The sequence below is a fragment of the Eretmochelys imbricata genome, chromosome 6, assembly GCF_965152235.1.
Source record: "Eretmochelys imbricata isolate rEreImb1 chromosome 6, rEreImb1.hap1, whole genome shotgun sequence".
Taxonomy (NCBI): domain Eukaryota; kingdom Metazoa; phylum Chordata; order Testudines; family Cheloniidae; genus Eretmochelys; species Eretmochelys imbricata.
Window position 1 is genome coordinate 41,113,214 of NC_135577.1, and position 22,739 is coordinate 41,135,952.

A 22,739-nucleotide genomic window follows, 5' to 3' on the forward strand; every position below is an offset into this window, starting at 1 on the left:
GATGCATACGCCGGCAACGCAGAGAAAGCCCTTCAGGCCTCAGCCTCCGCAGCAGAGGCAGTGTCAACCCTGACCCAGGAAGGAGTCATATCGCAGGTGGGGCAGAAATATCAGGCGCAGACAGAACAACGTGCCTAACCAGGGCCAGAATAAGCCCCAACCCAGAAACAAGCAAGGGTTCTGAAGGCGTGCCCGAGGACAGTGTACTAACCCAGTTCCCAGATCCATATCCATGGTTTTTAAACTGATTATCCCACTTCTACCGTGTGTGGTCCCATATAACATCGGACCGACGGATCCTATGCACAGTACAGGTGGGATGCTCTCTCCAGTTTTCCTCCTCCCCTCCCTCCCACCCACCTTCCCCGTCCCTCTTCAGGGACCCCTCTCATGAGCAACTCCTTCTGCAGGAGGTTCGTTCGCTCCTCAAGATAGCTCCTGCGGAACCTCCTCCACCGCACCTAAGGGGAAAAGGGATTTACTGCTGTTACTTTCTAATCTCCAAGGCAAAGGGGGGGGATCTTGGACCCATTTTAGACCTTCGTGGACTCAACAAATTTATGGTCAAGCTCCGGTTCTGCATGGTCTCCCTGAGCACTATTATTTCCTTTTGGATTCGGGGGATTGGTACGCTGCCCTCGACAGGAAGGACGCATACTTTCATATCACTATTCATCCGGCGCACTGGTGCTTCCTCCGGTTTGCCATAAACCAGCATCACTACCAGTTCGCAGTTCTTCCGTTCGGCCTGTCCACAGCCCCACAGTGTTCATGAAATGCATGTCGGTGGTGGCAGCCTTCCTGCGGAAAAGGCAGGTTCGAGTGTACCTTTACCTCGACGACTGGCTTCTCACAGGTCATTCCAAGGAAGAGGTCCAGCCCCACATGACGATGGTCTTGGACACATTTCACAGACTGGGGCTCCTCCTCAAAGTGCCCAAATCTTTTCTTATACCCACGCAAAGGTTAGAGTTTATAGGGGCAGTCGTGGACTCAGTACAGGCAAAAAGGAGCCTTCCAGAGCCCAGATTCCAAGCCATAGAGCAGATTGTAAATTCAATGCTTCGGTATCCCACTACCACAGTCAGGTGTTGCCTACAGCTAATAGGACATATGGCAGCGTGCACGTACATGGTCAAGCATGCCCAACTGAGACTCTGACCCTTACAAACGTGGCTCGCACTGTCTTACTGTCCGTACAGAGACCCCCTGGACCTTGCTGTGACAATCCTGGGCTGGTGGCTGGACCAACCAGTGGTCTGTGCAGGGGCCCCCTTCGCCAAGCCCCAGCCTTCTCTGACATTGAGTCAGATCTGGGCTGGGGCGCACACTTAGGGGACCTGAGGACACAAGGCTTGTGGTTGAGGGACAAGATACCTCTCCAATCAACCTGAAGGAGCTCAGGGGCAGTTTCGTCTGGCCTGCCAAACATTTCATGCCACATTACAAGATCACCGCGTGACGGTCCTGACAGACAACACCATCGCCATGTTCCCATACAAGCCCAAGACACCGCAGCCTACACAGGCTAGATATCCGGAGAGCGCTGGCGTTCTTCATAGAGTGAACAAAACCTTTCCGCAAGCAGACCCAATTGTTCGTCGCCATAGCTGACAGAATGAAGGGTCTTCCTGTCTTTGCGCAATGCATATCGTCCTGGATCGCAGACTTCATTCACACATACTACGAGTTGGCCAAGGTCCCAGCCCCAGCAATTACGGCCCATTCAACCAGAGCACAGGCATCTTTGACAGCCTTTTGGCTCAGGTCCCTATCCATGAGATCTGTAAAGCAGCCATCTGGTCTTCAGTGCACATGTTTACAGCCCACTATGCTGTTAACCAACAGGCCAGAGATGATGTGGCAGTTGGCAGAGCTGTTCTTCAATCAATCGTTCCATGACTCCTACCCTCCTCCGATGGTAAGCTTGGAAGTCACCTAATTGGAATGGACGTGAACAATCACTCGAAGAAGAAAAGACAGTTACCTATCTTTTCGTAACTGTTGTTCATGTCCATTACAATACCCACACCCCTTTCCCTCTGTCAGAGTCAATGGCAAGAAGGAACCGAAGGGGGGTCAGGCCGGCAGGGTAACATATACACTGCCATGAGGGCACCACCCTTGGGGGCTCCCCTGCCTTCCCGACGGGAGCTGCTAAGGGAAAAAGTTTCCGACGTCTGTGCATGTGGCGCACCCACACCTAATTGTAATAGACGTGAACAACACATCTCGAAGAACAACAGTTACGAAAAGGTAGGTAGCCATCTTGTCTTTGTTCTGACTTAGCCAAAGTCCTACTTTAAGAGTCTGAGCAATCTTGCTTTCTCCTTGATGCAGATAAGTGAAAAGGAACTTCCAGCCACCAATTCTGGAAACCTTGCTATTGGCTCCAAGACAGGAAACTAGCATTCAGTAATTGCTCCAAGCTCTTGTGCTCTAATTCCCCTCAGCCTCTTTCATCACCCTGCTAGCCTCCTTCCTGACTTAAGACCTGCTTTGCTGGCTTACTGAGCTGTATCTGCAGTTGTCTCAGACTTCCCTCTTTGCCCTTTCTCATTTTCCTTCACTCATTAGAGACACCCAAAATCTTCATGGGCCCTCTAGCACGGCCTGGTCTTTTTCCAGATTCCCTCAGAAGGAAAACAATATTTTGCTACCTCCCTAATAGCTTCTTCATTGACAATCAAAGTTCTTTTTTATTTCCCACTCCCTCTTCCCAGAATGTATTGCTGTCCACACTGCAATTCTCAGGGTCCTCCTCATAACTACACTTTCCAGGATTCCTTGGTTCTGTTTCTAATGGTGTCCCTATGGGTGTTCTGCTTCAGGTGTGCATGTGCCCTATGCTACCTTTGATCTGAGATTTTTGTTAGGAATGCCCATTTGGCCCACACATGCACCGTATACCACCTTGTGCCCTGTACTGAGGATATATAGGGCTGCATGGGCAAATTGCCCTCAGTTTCCTGTGACGGTACATCTAGCATGCCCACTTAAACTTTGATAACGTAACTAAAACTCAAGGCTATCATAGTTAGTTTAGCTTACTTGATTTGAGTTTGTTTTATATTTGGGGGCATTTTGTTTAATTGCCCCCATCAGTCCCTTCTTTCCCCTCCATTCTGGGTTTGGTTTGGGTGTTGTCATCAACTTGGTGTGCCAGGATCCCTGGGATTCGAACACTATCTTAACTGCCAGGAAGCTATCCTGGTCTGTGGTGGACATTCCCTCTGTATCTGCTCCCTGGGAGACATCTGCATCCCAGCTAAGTGATAGTTCTGCTCAGCTTTTAAAAGCAGATCTCCTAAAAACTAGGAGATTAAACTTAGGCTCCTCATGATGGAACACTTGCTCCAACTGGACTTGGCTCTAGGCCCAGATTCCCTGCCCCCCATATGTTGGCCTCTGAATGGACACAGCGCCTGTTGACCTCGGTATCTAGGCTTTTGCAGGATAAGAGCTCAGAAGGTATCGTTAGAGCTTCCAGGAAGAGGAGTTCTACATCTCCTCACAAGGAGCTTACCTCCCCCCTCCCATCAAAAAAAAAAAAAAAAAGCCTTGGTCACCATCAAGATCAACCATTTTGTACACCTCATGTCCCAGGAAGGTTCATGCTGAGGCTTTAGGTGTCTCCAGCACTGAGAGTTCATTGAAATCCTCAAGCTCATCAGACTCACGGGTACCATGAATACTTTGGTACTGAAATCATCTGCAGTGTCATACAAGCATAGGTAAGGATAAAAGAGGTAAAAAAAACAAGTGATGTCATAGTAGGGGCCTACGACAGACCACCTAACCAGGAAGAAGAGGCGGATGAGGCTCTTTTTAAACAACTAACAAAATCATCCAATGCACAGGACTTGGTGGTGATGGGGGACTTCAGCTACTCAGACATCTGTTGGGAAAATAACACAGCAGCAAGTTCTTGGAATGTATTGGAGACGATTTTTTATTTCAGAAGGTGGAGAAAGCTAGTAGGGGAGAGGCTGTTCTGGATTTTATTTTGACAAATAGGGAAGAACTGGTTGAGAATTTCCAAATGGAAGGCAGCTTGGGTGAAAGTGATCATGAAATGGTAAAGTTCATGATTCTAAGGAATGGTAGGAGGGAGAACAGCAAAATAAACACAATGGATTTCAAGAAGGTAGATTTTCACAAACTCAGGGAGTTGGTAGGTACAATCCCATGGGAAATAAGTCTAAGGGGAAAAACAGTTGAAGACTGTTGGCAGTTTTTCAAAGAGACATTATTAAGGGCACAAGAGCAAACTATCCCACTGTGTAGGAAAGATAGGAAGTATGGCAAGAGACCACCCTGGCTTAACCAGGAGATCTTCAATGATCTAAAAATAAAAAAAAAAGAGTCCCACAAAAAGTGGAAACTAGGTCAAATTAGAAAGGATGAATATAAACAAATAACACAAGTATGTAGGGACAAAATTAGAAAGGCCAAGGCACAAAATGAGATCAAACTAGCCAGAGACATAAAGGGTAACAAGAAAACATTCTACAAATACATTAGAAGCAAGAGGAAGACCAAGGACAGGGTAGGCTGGTGTCATAAATATAAAGGGAAGGGTAAACCCCTTTAAAATCCCTCCGGGACAGAGGAAAAATCCTCTCACCTGTAAAGGGTTAAGAAGCTAAAGGTAACCTCTCTGGCACCTGACCAAAATGACCATGAGGAGACAAGATACTTTCAAAAGCTGGGAGGAGGGAGAGAAACAAAGGGTCTGTGTCTGTCTGTATGCTGCTTTTGCTGGGGATAGACCAGGAATGGAGTCTTAGAACTTTTAGTAAGTAATCTAGCTAGGTATGTGTTAGATTATGATTTCTTTAAATGGCTGAGAAAAGAACTGTGCTGAATAGAATGACTATTCCTGTCTGTGTGTCTTTTTTGTAACTTAAGATTTTGCCTAGAGGGATTCTTTGTGTTTTGATCTAATTACCCTGTAAGGTATCTACTGTCCTGATTTTACAGAGGTGATTTCTTTACTTCTATTAAAAGTCTTCTTTTAAGAAACTGAATGCTTTTTCATTGTTCTCAGATCCAAGGGTTTGGGTCTGTGGTCACCTATGCAAATTGGTGAGGATTTTTACCAAACCTTCCCCAGGAAGTGGGGTGCAAGGGTTGGGAGGATTTTGGGGGGAAAGACGTGTCCAAACTACGTTTCCCAGTAAACCCAGTTAGAGTTTGGTGGTGGCAGTGGAGATCCAGGGACAAAGGATAAAATTAATTTGTACCTTGGGGAAGTTTTAACCTAAGCTGGTGAAAGTAAGCTTAGGAGGTTTTCGTGCAGGTCCCCACATCTGTACCCTAGAGTTCAGAGTGGGGGAGGAACTTTGACAGCTGGTTACTCAATGAGGGGGAAAACAATAACAGAAAATGTGGAAATGGCAGAAGTGCTTAATGACTTCTTTGTTTCGCTTTTCACCAAGAAGGTTGGTGGCAATTGAACGCCTAACATAGTGAATGCCAGTGAAAATGAGGTAGGATCAGAGGCTAAAATAAGGAAAGGACAAGCTAAAAATTACTTAGACAAATTAGATGTCTTCAGTCACCAGGGTCTAATGAAATGCATCCTAGAATACTCAAGTTGCTGACTGAGGAGATATCTGAGCCATTAGCGATTATCTCTGAAAAGTCATGGAAGACGGGAGAGATTACAGAGGACTGAAAAAGGGAAAAAATAGTGCCCATCTATAAAAAGAGAAATAAGGACAACCTAGAGAATTACAGACCAGTCAGCTTAACTTCTGTGCTTGGAAAGATAATGGAGCAAATAATTAAGCAATCAATTTGCAAACACCTAGAAGATAATAAGGTGATAAATAACAGTCAGCATGGATTTTTCAAGAACAAATCGTGTCAGACCAACTTGATAGCTTTCTTTGTCAGGGTAACAAGCCTTGTGGATAGGGGAGAAGCAGTAGACATGGTATATCTTGACTTTTAGTAAAGCTTTTGATACTGTCCTGCATGACCTTCTCATAAACAAACTAGGGAAATGCAACCTAGAGGAAGCTACTGTAAGGTGGGTGCATCACTGGTTGGAAAACCATTCCCAGAGAGTAGTTATCAGTTGTTCACAGTCATGCTGGAAGGGCATAACGAGTGGGGTCCTTCAGGGATCAGTTCTGGGTCTGGTTCTATTCTATATCTTCATCAGTGATTTAGATAATGGCATAGAGAGCACAAAGTTTGAGGCCAATACCGAGCTGGGAGGGGTTGCAAGTGCTTTGTAGGATAGGATTATAATTCAAAATGATCTGGACAAACTGGAGGAATGGTCTGAAGTAAACAGGATGAAATTCAATAAGGACAAATGCAAAGTACTCCATTTAGGAAGGAACAATCAGTTGCACACATACAAAATGGGAAATGAGTGCTTAGGAAGGAATACTGCGAAAAGGGATCTGGGGGTCATAGTGGACCACAAGCTAAATATGAGTCAACAAAGTAACACTGTTACAAAAAAAGTGAACGTCATTCTGGGATGTATTAGCAGGAGTATTGTAAGCAAGACACGAGAAGTAATTCTTCCGATCTACTCTGCGCTGATTAGGTCTCAGCTGGAGTATTGTGTCCAGTTCTGGATGCCACATTTCAGGAAAGATGTGGACAAATTGGAGAAAGTCCAAAGAAGAGCAACAAAAACGATTAAAGGTCTAGAAAACATGACCTATGAGGGAAGATTGAAAAAAATGGGTTTGTTTAGTCTGGAAAAGAGAATACTGAGAGGGGACATAACAGTTTTCAAGTTCATAAAAGGTTGTTGACAAGGAGGAGGGGAAAAATTGTTGTTCTTAACCTCTGAGGATAGGACAAGAAGCAATGGGCTTAAATTACAGCAAGGGAGGGTTAGGTTGGACATTAGGAAAAACTTCCTAACTATCAGGGTGGTTAAGCACTGAAATAAATTGCCTCGGGAGGTTGTAGAATCTCCATCGTTGGATATTTTTAAGAGCAGTTTAGACAAACATCTGTCAGGGATGGTATAGATCATACTTAGTCCTGCCATGAGTGCAGGGGACTGGACTAGATGACCTCGTGAGGTCTCTTCCAGTTCTATGACTGTTCCAGCAAAGATCCAAAACACACTGCCTTGAAAAAGGCTGAATCATCCCCAGACTTTCCATTACCAACCCCAGTACCTAAACTGGTGAACCAGACTGCAACATTGGTACCTCCCAAGCCAGCATCTTTAGTACCAGCATCATCATATAGACTGGTACCTCCTTAAACATCCTCAGCACTGACATTGCTTACCAGGCAGCCCCATCTGGTATAGTCATAGATTCAGTTGGTATCACAGTAGTTTAGATACTCTAAAGACTTGTCTGTATCTGATGAGCCAGCATCTCCAGTACTAATGGATACCACATGACTGTCGGTACTGAGGTCTGCAAGATTGCCTAGACCCTTATCCCTCTCTAGGTCTCATGGTTCCCTGGTACCGTTGGCACCAGGTGAACAACCATCCTTACCTCCAATGTCTGCTTCCTCTCTTAATTATGCCGAAGTCTCTTCTTCTTAAGACTCTCAGATCTCTGAACAGGTATCTCCTACATACCACCATAGAGACATCTTTCCAGATACCTATACTGAGAAAGAAACTTCAAGAGCAAGACATTCTCATTCCCGCTGAGATGAGCAACACTCATGCCTCCCCCTCACCTTATAGCCTTCCTCAATTGCCATATTGGGACCCATGGACAGCCTACCATCAACAGTTTTCAAGAGCTCCTAGCTACTCTCTTGGGAATCATTGCAAAAGGCACTCTCCTGACCCATCTCTCCCTCCTCAACAGCCTCAACTTCATGAGTAGTCTTTTGAAGAGAAAAAGGCTAGGGTGGATAAGGAGGTGACACCAAAAACAAACATCTCCTCATCTTCTCCAGATAAGGCTGTGATGTCTCCACCTTCTTATGCTGATGATTTTAAACAGCGTCAAGACCTGATGAAATAAATGGATTGCTGACTTACTACAGATCCCATTGGAGGAGGTCCGAGTTCATTCTTCCCTCTCTGCCGTTCTTAATTACCTGGTGGTTTTAAAGAAGTCAAGTCATTCTGTGGGTTCTATCAGAGTTCATTAGGCAGCTATTTCATTCCCCTGTGCAAGGATAGTCAATCTTTGCTCATCCCACAACTGAAAGATTCATCAAGGGGTTGGATAAACTTTTTCTGCGAATTAGACAGCCTACTCTTGTATGGGAAGTTAACTTGGTCCTTAATGGTCTTATGAAACTTCCTTTTGAGCCATTAGCTAAGTGTTCTCTGATGTATTGATCTATGAAAACAACCTGTTTAGGTTATCACCTCTGCCTGTAGGATTGGGGAACTAGGTGCACTAAATGCCTGATCCTGCCTTTAAGATAAGACATTGTTATGCCATATCCCTAGTTCATATCTAAAATATCCAGGTCATTATTTTCTATTTGGACAGAACTAAACCATTCAGAAAGTTTTCCAGACTATTCATTTCAGTTGCAGACAGATCCAAAAGATCAGTTTGTATCCAAAGACTTTCAAAGTGAGTTTCCAGTTGTATTCCTGTTTGTTACCAGACCTCTAATATTCAGCTCCCTTCAAGAATAATAGCCCATTCAACAAGATCACAAGCTGCTTTCATGACACTTAATAAATGTTCCCATTACTGAAATTTTAAAAGTAGAAACATGGGCATTGGTTAACATTTTCCCCAAACACTATGCTCTGATATATGCTTCTAGATCAGATGATGCTGTTGGCATAGCAGTCTTTCGTTGTTGGATCCAGCTCCAAAGCCCCCTCTTCTTTCAGAGGCTACTGCTTAGAAATCACCTGAAGTGGAGCACTCACAGGGACCCTACTTGAAGGAGAAGTTATTCACCATGTGCAGTAATTGGAGTTCTTCAAATTGTGTGTCCTTATGGGTGCTATGCTACCCGCCCTCCATCCCCTGTGCTTCAGAGTTTCCTTAAAGAGACTTTGCAGTAGAGAAAGAACTCCTGGTAGTCCGCCCATACAGCCCTATATATCCTCAATACGGGGAATGAGGAGTTGTAGGGTGTATGCGTGGGTTGAACGGGCACTGCTACTGAAAATCTCCGATCAAAGGTGTATGGAGTGCATGCACACCTGAAGTGGAGCACTGACAGGGGCCCACATCTCAAAGAACTTCAGTTACTGCACATGGAGAATAACCTCTTTTTTGGCGACTGAACTGGTTGGTTCTCTCAAAAGGTGAACCACTACATATTTTGCTACCTCACTAATAGCTTCTTCACTGACCGTCAAGGTTCTTTTTTTATTTCCAAGCCCCCTTTATCAGAATGTGTTTCTGCCCAGACTACAATTCCTATGGTCCTCCTGGGAACTACACTTCCTAGGATTCCTTGGTTCTGGGCTGACGTTAATGAAGGCTGTGCCTGGCTGATAGCCTCTTTTTAAAGGCCTGCACACATTATTACAGTGAAAATATGGGTAGAAGTATTCTGAACATAGTGTAGTCTAGAGAGTTAAGACTTGGGGAGGTTTTAGAGCTTCAACAGTGAAGGCCAGAGGAAAATAAAGCATGGATGTGGATTTCAGCAGAGGTAGAGAAGATGCAGTGATATAATTGGGCAATACTGTGACAATGGTTATAGGTTAATATACACACATATGGAGATGCAGGGGGGAAATATATTCTGGGCCACAAATTTACCCTGTCAAGAGAGACAGGGAGAACTGGCATGAATTATTAACAATGTTGAAATATCTACGAAGATGACTGTTATCGTAAAAGTGGTGATTATAGTTAAAGACAAGACTAAGATGGTAGAAAAAAGTAGTGGTCCAAGAAATGAACTTTTTTGGACTCTGTACAGGAGGGTCTTGACGCAGAAAAAGAGCCATCCTCTGACATGTGGAACAGTTAGATTATTGAGAGCAGAATCTTTGCAGGTTTCTCTGGTTTCCTGCTGCTGAGCTATGTAGGTAATCCAGGAGGAAGGAATAGTCCACAGTGGCCAATTCAGTGACCAGTGATGTCAAACCATATGACAGAGAAAGTGTAATGAGAAGTAAAAACAAGGAGGTTGTTGACCATAAGGAGGAGAGCAGTTTTTATGCTATATCCAGAGTAAAACACATATTAAGACAGGTCATGGGTATTATCTGAGATGGAATTGGAAAAATGAGAAGCCTATATTTCCAAGAACTTTGAGAAAGGCAAAGTTAAAGAATGGGCCGTATTAGTGAGACAGTCAAGGATTTTTTAAGAAAGTGTAGGAAGGCAGATTTTATAGAATTGGAGCAGATGCTAGGGGAATGAGAATTGTTCACAATGTTTTAATGTAGTGAGAAGGAGTAGGAGCCATGTGTGTAAAAGTGTAAAGGAAGAGTGTAAAGGAAGTTACAGGAGGCAGTTTGTCTGAAATATCCAGGGTTGAATAAGGGGATGGATTAGCAAGAAAGGAGAAGGCAGCAATGGGGAAGTGTCTCGAGTCGGAGATATTAATAGTAGCAGTAGTAGTAGTATTACCATAGCACCTAGGAGCCCTAGTCATGTATCAGGACCATGTACAAAGTGTTATACAAACAGAGAATAAAAAGATGGTCCTTACCATAAAATGCTTATTATCTAAATGGTGGGAAATAGAAAACACTGACAAAATGATGCCTGCAGGCTCCGTAGATTTGGTATGGGAAAGGCTGATAGAAAAAGATCTGAAGGGTGGGTGAAGAAGAAGGTTCCTGGTATAGAAGAATGAACAAAGATTACCAGGGAAATAAAAGAAGAGTAGAAATTAGATTTTGTAGCCAATAACGGCACAATAAAGATGGGGGTTGGTATTTTAGTGGTTTATGTGGGTTGTTGAGACCACTGCTTTGTGGAAGTCAAACCGTGAGCCAGTCTTGCTGACTCTGTTAGGAAGGTGGAATATAAGGAACTGTAGAGCATCTGATAAGGTTTCCAGATCTCTTAACAGATATTGAGATAAGACATACAATAATGCTTTTAAGAAACTAGCCACTGTGTTAGGGAGCCCACAACTGCTGGTGTGAAAAATAGTGGGAGTTTTGACAGGGAATAGGTTGGTTAAAGGCAGAGAGCAGCACAAGTAATTGGCAGAGAAGGGTCAGGTAGAGAGGCTTTAAGAGAACAAATCTAGTCAAAGACTATGTTGGGATTAAGGCGAGGAGAATGAAAAAAAAAAAGCTTTCAAAGGGGAAAGTGGTTGGAAAGGTAGTTCAGTCAGTGATGATGTCAAGTATCAGGGGGTAGCTGTGTTAGTCTGTATCCACAAAAATAACAGTCTTTAAGGTGCCACCGGACTCCTTGTTGTTTCAGTCAGTGAGTTACTTATCCCAAGTATATATAGACATTTAATTTGCAGTGTGCTTCTGAACAGGGAATAAAGCCCAATGTCTGATTATTACTGGGCTTTAAGAAATCCGTATCATCAAATTTTCAACAAGGTCCTATTCAGAAATATTGGAAATTGTCAGTAAAATTAGTGTAAAACTATTATAACTCTTGTAGTCCTCCGAATAAATGTTAAAGGCAGAGAAGATGAATTGAAAAAAATATGCAGGAAATCTGTTGAACTAAATACCCAAGTAAAACTTTTATGTAAGGAATCCTGATTGGACCGGAAAACAATAAGAAAAGTGTGAGAACTATTTGTCTGAGCAGCATGAGAAATTGGATGTGCAGTTTCGTAGGAGGTGGATTATAAGTTTGAAAAAGATAGTAAAAGTATCTAACAGCAGTTTTGGCTGCTTGGACATCAGCCAGCTGTCCTCTGTTCCTAAATCTGTTCAGGGTCAAGAATTGAGGGGGCCTGACCAATCCAGAGTCCATCTTGTAAAACTAGAGCCTGAAGCAAACACTTTAAAATAGGCTTGACACTTTCTAAAGGTTATAACGAGTAAATAAACCATCAAATTACTCCTCTTTTATTGTTATGATAGTGTTTTTGTAAAAACACTTAAATCCTTGTAGTCCTAAGGCATCTAATAAAAAAAAAACACTTTAAAGGTTTTTTGTTCTTTGATAGCTTATTAAAGTTATATACAATATTTTCTTCCTTAATATAACAAAGTTGTTTTTTTAAACAGCTTCGGGAACTTCTTTAAATGGGAGAGCAACTTCTAAAAACTTTCAATCCACAATGAGTAAAAGATAGAGATCCTATAAAGGAAGTCAAAGAGTTAATGTTGGCTAAGGTTTTTAATTGTTGGCAATTTCACATATGAACGTCTTTATCAGATAATTGTTACTCTCCCAGGCAATTTAATATGGTGGTAGCTTTACACCATTGTCATTGTATACACTGGTGTATCTGATTGTTTCCAAATTATTTTTTGTAATATCTAGGACAGAAATCCAGACAAAGTTTGTGTAGGTTTGGGAAGAAATTTAAAAGCCCTATTGGTTCAGTGTTTTTTTTGAGGCCATGAATTTATTAAAGCCTGTTTTGTTTTGAAATCTAATTTTGAAACCTGTATTGAATGGTCTGTGTTTGTTTAGTTAAATTTAAAATGCTTAATATTAACATAATAGCTAAATATTAAGGTTTTTAACTAGCATTAGTAACAGTAAATTTTTCTGAGTTCTAACATTTTAAACCAAAATATATACTGAAATGTAGCTCCCATTGTTTGCTCATGCCCTCATTCACATTTAAAGTTCTTTAGTTACATATACATTTTGAAATTAAACAAATTGAAATGGAGTGTGTGTTGGATTAAGAATAGTCTGCAAAATATATTTTTTATAAAATAATTGTCTTGTAATTTAAACTAAAGCTCATTGACTACATTCAGACAATTGTTAACAAGTGAGCTCTAGAAGCATAAATCCAGTTAACTGGAATGGACTTTCATGGGCAGAGAACTTGAGAGACTGGTTTATAGTACTTTATGCAAACCCTTTTTAAATGTTATGTACTTTTTCCTATATTTTCTTTTTCATCATAGCTAATTATGAAACTACTGTATAGGTGCCCAACCTTATTGCCATTTAAATCAGTGCTAGTTTTATCACTGATTTCAGTGGGTCCAGAATCAGTGTGATTTAAAGCTGTTTTCCCCCTTTTTGTCAGTCTCCTTCTCATGTCTTAATTATTTGTTAGTCAACTGTCTATGGTTTTATAATGACAAACTATGAATTTTGGCTTTACTGAATGCATCAAAAGAAGAAGACGTAAAGAAAAAAGCTTTTGTTTAGACAGAACTGTGTTTTTGTAATAGCTAGACTTGAGAAATTTAACTTTTTTTATATATATATAATTTGGATGGATAATACTGATGTTTATTTTGAAGCATTTTTTCCAATTTTTATCAATTTTAAATTTTCACAGTTGCGGGAAAGTATGGGGTAGAGGTCAGACAAAAAGGTAAAGTTTTGTAACCATTAAAACACAAATTGTCAATGTCACATGTCAAAATATACTAAGTAAATATCCTTAAATCAAACTAATAACTTATCATACAGCATTTTTCTTACTTTGCCTATCTGTAAATTTTGATTACTGTTGATGGAAACACTATTTTTTTGGCGGTTTGTCTGTGTACAGTGAGATCAATGTTTACTTACATTTATCAACAAAAATCTAATCCTTTCCAAGCCTAGTAACATCCAAGGAAAGACAAAAAGTGTATAACAATCAAAATGGATATTTTAAATATATACTTTTAAAAATTAGCTGGAGTGTAGTGAAGGCTAGACAAAAGCATTTTTAGGGCTCAATCCTGCAAACATGTAAACTCTTTAGTGACTTTGCAAAATGTAATCACTTTAGTCCCACTGTAGTTAGAATCCAAATGGGGGCAAGAAACTGCTACTTGAGTGACCACTTATGTGAGTACAGTTACTTACTTATGTGAAAAAGAACAGGAGTACTTGTGGCACCTTAGAGACTAACAAATTTATTTGAGCATAAGCTTTCATGGGCTAAAACCCACTTCATCGGATGCATACTGTGGAAAATACAGTAGGAAGATATATATACACAGAGAACATGAAACAATGGGTGTTATCATACACACTATAACAAGAGTGATCAGTTAAGGTGAGCTATTACCAGCAGGAAAGAAAAAAAAAATTCATAGTGATAATCAAGATGGGCCATTTCCAGCAGTTTACAAGAACGTGTGAGGAACAGTAGGGGGGAAAAATAAACATGGGGAAATAGTTTTACTTTGTGTAATCACACATCCACTCCCAGTCTTTATTCAAGCCTAATTTAATGATGTCCAGTTTGCAAATTAATTCCAATTCAGCAGTCTCTCGCTGGAGTCTGTTTTTGGAAGTTTTTTTGTTGTAATAGTTTTTTCTCTCTCCTGCTGGTAATAGCTCACCTTAATTGATCACTCTCATTATAGTGTGTATGATAACACGCATTGTTTCATGTTCTCTGTGTGTGTATATATATATATATATCTTCCGACTGTATTTTCCACAGTATGCATCCGATGAAGTGGATTTTAGCCCACGAAAGCTTATGCTCAGATAAATTTGTTAGTCTCTAAGGTGCCACAAGTACTCCTGTTCTTTTTTATGGATACAGACTAATGCATCTGCTACTCTGAAACCTTACTTATGGGAGTGTTTGCAGGACTGAGCTCATAAATTGCAGATTTCTGTCTTCTACTGTTGTTCTCTGTATCTCACGCTCATTTAAAAACAATCATTATGCTATGTTAAAGAAGCAGTTGCTACCATTGCATCCTTAAAATTTGAGGGATTATGATAAATAAATTCATAATGATCAAGAGGACATTTTACTTGCAAAATCTTTACTTAGTATTTTCTACAAGAGTTTTGTCAATGATGTATCCTAGTTTTTTCTTTTCATTAATGTATAGTTTGGTAGTAGCACATGCTAATGGGCATTTGTAAATAAATTGTTTGAGACTTCTATAAGAAGTTATCAGGTATTCAAAATAATTGGCTTTTGCCACCAATGGGGGAGGATATGGGATGCTTTCTAATTCACTGTGTATAGATTAATATAAGAAAACTAATTTGTTGAAGTTAGAAAGTACAGGGAGTACAGAGAAACCATTTTATTATCTTTTTAAATTTTGTGCTTGCCACTGAGATCTGTTGGAAGTTATGGCCATGTGCACATAGGATCTGTGCTTCTGGAGTAGTTCCAGGGTTTTCTATCCCATCCCATAGCTTCCTGACTATGTGGCTATTGCCCTTGAAAACCTCTTTAGAAGGGGGTTCCCAGAAAAGGTTATTAGGATGTATCAAATTTACTGGAGATTTCCTACAGGGTTCATATAGTTCATATACTACAGCATACTTCTTTGGAGACTGGAAACATGAGGAAGAGAGTGTTATGGCAATGTCTGATCCTCTCACTCTGCATAGGAAGGGGACATCCATGTGTGATACTGTATGGAATCCGTGGGACACTTTAGTATATTATGAATACCAATATTGTAAAATTGCAATGAGTTATGCCAGATATGCCATGTAAGGTATCTGCAAAAATGCTATAATTGGCCAAGTATAATAATCTTGTTTATATGTTTATATTTCCTTTGTATTGCAAGTTATAGATATGTATGGTATGTCAAGTTTTTCCAAACTTGTGCTGTGCATCTGGGTGACACTCCGAGACAGATTGGCATTAGCACTGCCTACCCTGCTTGATGGCCCATCAAGGGACATCAACTGTACAATGAACCCATTGAAAGGATCAGGGGCTACACCTTATGACTCAGCAAGGTGTGCTGGGCACAGAGGCGGATTTACAGTGAAACACAGGGTGCCCTGGCATGGGGTCCCCCAATGACAGGGGGACCCAGGGCCGGGCAGCTGCAGGGGCAGAAGCTTGGTCCTGCCGGCTTCAGGGGTTCCTGCTGCAGGGCAGGCTCCGCCCGCACCCACCAGCAGTCAAGCTCCCCCCTCCCCTGCCTCTTCCCTGCCTCCTCCCCTGAGCGTGCAGCCTTCCCGCCCCTCTCCCTCCCAGCGCTTCACCCGCTGCCAAACGGCTGTTTGCCTGCGCTCCTGGAGGGAGGGGGAGGAGTGGGGCTGCAGCAAGCTCGGGGAAGGAGGCAGAGAAGAGGTGGGAACGGGGCCTTGGGGAAGGGGGTGGAATCAGGGCAGGGCGGAGCAAAGGCGGGCCCCGCACTCCCCCTACACATACCCCACCCAGCCCCCTGCTGTGAGCCACTCAGGGCAGGGGGCTCGTGTGGGCCAGGGGGCTGGGAGAATTCCTATGACCCCAGGCCAGTCCCCCATCCCCCTGCCCTGACTCCTGCACCCACCTCTCACACTCCCACGACCACCGCCCTGACTCCTGCACCCCCCCACATCCCCAGCCCCACCCTGAGCACCAAATGGGAGTTCCTGCAACCCCCCACACACATTCCCACACCCCAGCCCTGAGCCCCCTCCTGCACTCTAACTCCTGGCCAGAATTTGCACCCCAACCCCCAGCCCACTCCTGCACCCTAACTTCCTCCCAGACCCTGTGCCCCCAGCCATGACTCCTGCACACCCTCACACATCCTCTGCCTTCCATGATTCCTGCATCCCCGCCCCCACAGCCCCAGCCCTGACTCCTGCACCCCTCTCACACACTCCTAGCCATGACTCCTGCACCCCCTCACACACTCCAAGCCCCCTGCCCTCCCTAACTCCTGTAACCCCCCACACCCCTGCCCCCCAACCCCTTGCCCTCCCTGACTCCTGCACCCCCACCCCCACATCCCCACCTGCACCCATCGCACCAAACGGGAGCTGCCAGAGGTAAGCGCTCCACATTCCAACCCCCTGCCCCAGCCCTGAGCCCCCCTCCCTCACCCAAACTCCTGACCAGATCCTGCACCCCAACCCCCCAGCCTGCGCCTGCACCCTAACTCCCTCCCAGACCCTACACCCCCAGCCCTGAGACCCCTCCCACACCCTAAGTCCTGGCCAGACCCTGGACCAATGTTTTTTTACATTTTTTTTTATAAAGTACTCTTATCCAAAGTGCTTTACAATAGTTAGCTAACGGTACAAACAATATTTGGAAAGATCATTAAGTGGTCCACCAAGACCCACAGCGATTTTCAGGTGGTCTGTGGAAAAATAAGTTAGACCAGTGGTTCTGAAAGCCGGTCTGCCGCCCATTCAGGGAAAGCCCCTGGCGGGCCGGACCGGTTTGTTTACCTGCCGCGTCTGCAGGTTCGGCTGATCGCGGCTCCCACTGGCTGCGGTTCGCCGCTCCAGGCCAATGGGGGCTGCGGGAAGGGTGGCCAGCACGTTCCTTGGCTCGCGCCACTTCCCGCAGCCCCCATTGGCCGGGAGCCGCGATCAGCTGAACCTGCGGACACGGCAGGTAAACATACCAGTCCGGCCTGCTAGGGGCTTTCCCTGATCAAGCAGCGGACCGGCTTTGAGAACCACTGAGTTAGACTACAAAAACAATCAAGGTACCTCACTTTATTTTCATTTACTTGCTATTACTTATAGGAGGAGGATGAAGAAAAAAAGAATGAAAAACGGGGGCAGGGGAGATAAGAGAGAATGTTCTTTTTCTTGACTGAGTCCCAAGGAGGGCCCCCAAAGATGAAGCTGAGCACAGGGCCCCACTAACTCTAAACCTACCACTGGCTGGGCAAATTGTGTTTGGAACAAAGGAAATACAAGCTGCATGGCAAAAGACTATAAAAGGCAGCTGCATCTTCTCCATTTTTTTTTTTATTGCTGCTTCTTACCTCTGGAGTAACTTTTCTACAATGAAGCTCTGAACAAAGGACTGAATGACCCATCTGTGGATATGTTCCAGAGGGACTTTCAAGCTATCAAACTCACCAGTATGGCTAAGAACCTGATATATGGACTTTGAAATCTTTGTATGTATGTAGCTGCTTTATCATTTAACAACTTTCTTCTTGTTCTTTCTTTTTTCTTTATAATAAACCTTTAGTTTTAGGCACTAAAGGATTGGCTGGCAGCATGGTATTTTGGGTAAGATCCATGTCTATACTGACCTGGTAACATGGCTGGCCCTCAGAAGAACATTTTGTATATGTGAGCAGAGTTTCAAAATAACTTCTCACTATACTGGACCTACGTGCTGACTGGAAGCCAGAGAACTTTTTTTTTGCTTCTAGATAACCAGTGTGGGGATCAGAAGAACAGTTTGTGACTGGCTGGAGAATTTAACTCCAGTATTACGTACCAGTCTTGGGAGTCTCTCTCTCCTTTTTGCAGCCTGCCTGACCTTGGCATTTCCAGTGAGGGCTACGCAGGGTCACATTGCATAGTTGGCAGGATCCACAGAACCAGATCATTTGGGTTTGGATCAGAACCCCATGCTATTCCAAACTTTGAAATTTTGATACTGAGTGTGTTAAAGGTTAAAGTTAGTCACAGTGAGCAATCCATAATCAAAACTGAAGCCCTGAGAGAGAGCCAGCACCTACAATATAAGAGAGAAATGGTAGAACTTCAAATGCAAGAGAAGCAGTTCTTGGCCTGGCTGGAGAAAGAAGCTGAAGAGAGAAGAAAAGCTGCCCAGGAATGCAAAAAGCTAGAACTGGAATGCAATAAGGGTGTCTGTGCAATTTTCTTTTTTTGCTTCTTGATAACCAGTGTGGGGATCAGAAGCACAGTTTGTGATTGTTTGGGGAGTTTAACTTCAGTGTTACCTACCAATCTTGGGAATATCTCTCTCCTTTTTGCAGTCTGCCCTGACCTTGGCATTTCCAGTGAGGGCTACCCCAAGCTCTCCGGGTCACACCATGCATGGGAGGTTTTCTCTAGCACAGTGGTTCTCAACCTTTCCAGACTACGGTACCCCTTTCAGGAACCTGATTTGTCTTGTGTACTCCAAGTTTCACCTCACTTAAAAACTACTAGCTTACAATATCAGGCATAAAAATACAAAAGTGTCACAGTACACTATTACTGAAAAATTGCTTACATTTTCATTCTGTCTGTGTGAAATTTTAGTTTGTACAGACTTTGCTAGTACTTTTTATGTAGCCTGTTGTAAAACTAGGCAAATATCTAATGAGTTGATATACCCCTGGAGGACCTCTGCGTATCTCCAGGAGTACACATACCCCTGGTTGATAACCACTGCTCTAGCATATGAATCTTCACAGGATATTTCAGATCTATGAATCTATCAAGACAACAACAAATACTACTGCTGCTAAACTCATATATATTTTCTATCAAAAGATCTCAAAGAGTATGTATATCTATGAGAAATAATAGTAGAATAATAGTTCAAAGACTCTTTTTTTGGGGGGGGTAACAACAGCCATTAATCAAATATCATTGTTTCCAAAACAGCAGGGATTCAATATATACTACCCTCGATATGTTAATATACTATTGTAAATATATTGTTTAATTCAAAGGCAAATTTGCATGGAAAATACTACTGGTTTTACTAGGGTACTGCAAGTCAATAGAAACCCTCACCTAGACTGATCTCAGGAAAGTAATGTATTTTTAGACCTGCTTTAATTTAGGATTTCACCAGAGGCCTCCACAGATGTTTCTCTTGGAAGTTATCATAGTCTGCTGTCCCTGGAGGATATGCCCATTATTATCCCAACTGTTAGGGCTGATTTAGGTTGTGGCCATCACAGGACTACCTTTATTTTGTTAGAATGCAGATCTCAAATTTTTCTGGTATTCAGTGATAGGGTGTATTTTCACCTCTCTCAAACTGCCTTCTTATTCTCTTCATTTAATAAAAAGAAGTAAATCTCTAGCCTTTATAGTTGTGAAGAAAACCTTGAAAACAAGCCCAAGAGCAAACATGCATTGATGTCTAAGTTTGTAGAGATCCTGAAATAGTTCTGAAGTGTGAACTGCCCCATTCATCTCAGTGGGTGTTAATTTAGATGCCTGATTATAATAGTTTAACTGCCAACATTATTAACTATTTCACTTCCTAGAAAGAAAAGAAGATCTATACAATTTAGTCTAAATGACAGTTCATTTTGGTATCCCTCATTCGTGGTCTTGGGAGAATATTATGGCTTACGTTTTTGTCCCCAATCAGGAAGGAGCCAAGCCTAAGAAACCTAGCAGGCCATCTAAAACCAACCAAGGAACAGCCAAGCTCAAGAAGCTCAGAGAGTGCATGTAGTTATATACTGAACATCTACACGATCTACTAAGAGCAGTGGCTCAGTGGCGAGAGCTTATTTTGTGTGCAGAGCTTGGAAAAACACCTCTATCTTTTTTCAGTTTGACTACTGCTAGAATGTATCCCACACAGAGGCTCAAATATAACAAGTGTAGCTATCCTTTTAAGAGGGGGATCTTATCTTATGGTATTCTCCTCATTAAGACAATGATCAATGGCAGAGAGAAGGCTTACCATTAACCTTTTGGTGCTTAGAACTACATTTCAACATAGCTCCTTAAGCATCTCTAAACATCTTCATGTCTTGGTCACGTGCAATACCAGGACAGTAATGAGTAGTCTACCACAACATACAAGGTCACCAGTAAATGATCAGTTCTTGCTGGAAATCATGACCCTCTGCCAGTAGACAAAATTGTGTTTTTTTTCTTCTCTCTGAGCTTTATATTTGCAGGGGAAGCGCATGTGCATATTGACTTAGCAAAAGGGAGCTGATTTCAGTTAGGAAAAATACACTTTAATATTAAATATTTCAGGAGATCTCCTATAACTTGGTGGCAACCATAATAAACTGTCAGCAAAGGTATCTTTTGCTACCACAGTAGTTGTTTGATCCTTAGGCAGATGCTTTTGTAAAAATTGGGGAATTGACATATATCTTCCCACCTCTGCCTATCTATTGTGAATTTTTTCCAGTCTATGAAGCAGGAAAAGGCAAAGATCATGTGTTAATTCCATTTTGGGCTAGATATCTGTGGCTACCAGGCCTTGCTTTAGGATAATCTTCCTGACTGCATGTCTAAATTTACTTTGTACACTTATTGCCTTCTCTTTATCTTTTTTGTTCTCACTTGATTGGCACAAAAGCTTCTTGGTCCAAGATGTTGATAAATATTCCACCCTTCTTTAGAAGGTTTTGCTCAGCATCCTAACAAAGATTCTGTTTTGATTATCTCTTCCTGTAGCTAAGATACTTTCAGAAAGTATTGTTCAAGTATGGCCACAATAACAGAAATAACTGTTGGAAGGAAGCTTTCAATTTTATTTTGGAAGACGTCTTGAAGGAGCTGAAGTTTAACACTTTATGGGCAGAGACATTAACCATGTTTATCTGTAGCTAACCATTACTAAATCGATTCGTCAGACATTCATTACATGATCTTGTTTTAGTCTCATCTCAGTGTTGTGGGTTGGTCTCATCAGAGTATTTAGTCATAAAGGTTTTTCAAGCATGAGTTCAAGACAAGCCTATCTTGCTCTATTTCACTCTGACTCTCTCTCTCGGTTTGTGGTAGGATGATGAAGAGGATAGGTATGATAAGGGAAATGTTAATTACTGATAATTAAATTAATTGTTTTCCTAATTCCCAATCTTGCATCTTTTCCTGTCAACCCTTACTTATTTCATTCATGCTGTGATTTTTCTGACTGAAGAGAATGAACATGTTTACTGTTTGTACCATGTGTATGTATATAGTCTTGGTTTAATGGTATTTTGACCTCCTTGCTTTTTGGTGGATAGAAACATACTATTCTACATATTGAACTGTAGCTGAAAAATAGAAGAGCAAAACAACACTAATTGTATTGGTATGTAACTTGTCTTTACTTATGGTTCTTATGTGTTTAAAATTATGGATAATTACCTTTTTATTTTTTAAAACTAGGATGCTGAAATTAATTATGAAGATCAAATTAATAACATTATTATGGAGAAACAGGAACTTGAGTGGCAGAAGGTTAGTAATTTTTCTATAAGCCTGGTAGTTTTAGTATTTAGCTGTTAAAATTTCATTTAATGGGGTGTTAATGGTGTTCGGAATTAGATACAATTGAATGTTAAATTTTTTTAGCTTATAGTCATATCAGTATTAAAGCATGAGGGCAACTGGATCTGACAATGATCTTCCATACTGCTCATACTATTTTTGGCAATATGGTAGCTGTCATCAGGTTTCTAAAAATGTGAAATTTTGTTTAAAATATCACAAAATTTGGTATGCTTGGAAGTTTTTGCTAAGAGAGATGTAGAACTTGAAATAATGGTTTTGTATCTCACAGATCAGGTGTCTTAACAGAACTATATAGGGGAGGTAATACAATAGCTGTCTGCACTATGCCTGGCTTTAGCAAGTGCTAATACTATCATGGTTTCAGGAACAACAAATTCACTCAATATTTTTTTGGGGGAAAATCCAAATGAAATTTATTTTCAGCAATAAGTTACATGTTTATACATGTCCAGAAGTGATTTGGTAGCATTTACACTTCCAGGATGAAGCCTGAATAAAATGGGTTTAACATTCTTTTTAGGGTTAGGACTCATGAGGTTATATCAAGGATCTGGGTCCCATAAGTTCTACCACACAGAATTGGGGCTGAGAACTCTATCACTAATCAGTCACCCATGTAGTAGATCAGTCCTTTTACTACTTAGAGATATTTCTCCTTTTTATATTAAGGAGCTATTGACAGGTTACTTACAGTCTTTAATCTAATCCGTGAGCACCTTAATGAGGCCTCTTCTGTCTCGTATCTTCAGATATGTCATATTTATCTCCAAATTTGGGGTCAGGAAGGAATTTTCCCTGGGGTCAGATTGGTAGAGACATTGCGGGACTGGGGAGAGGGTTCACCTTCCTCTG

The 22,739-nt window shown here is 42.0% G+C and overlaps 1 protein-coding gene across 1 annotated transcript in view; it reads left to right on the top strand.

The window, feature by feature from the left end:
* CCDC73 (coiled-coil domain containing 73) overlaps positions 1–22,739 on the top strand; it is a 136,711-nt gene that overhangs the window by 14,937 nt on the left and 99,035 nt on the right. The window contains exon 2 of the mRNA XM_077819960.1: positions 21,762–21,833. Within this exon, the coding sequence (XP_077676086.1) occupies positions 21,762–21,833 (72 nt within the window). The remainder of the gene's footprint in view (positions 1–21,761; positions 21,834–22,739) is intronic.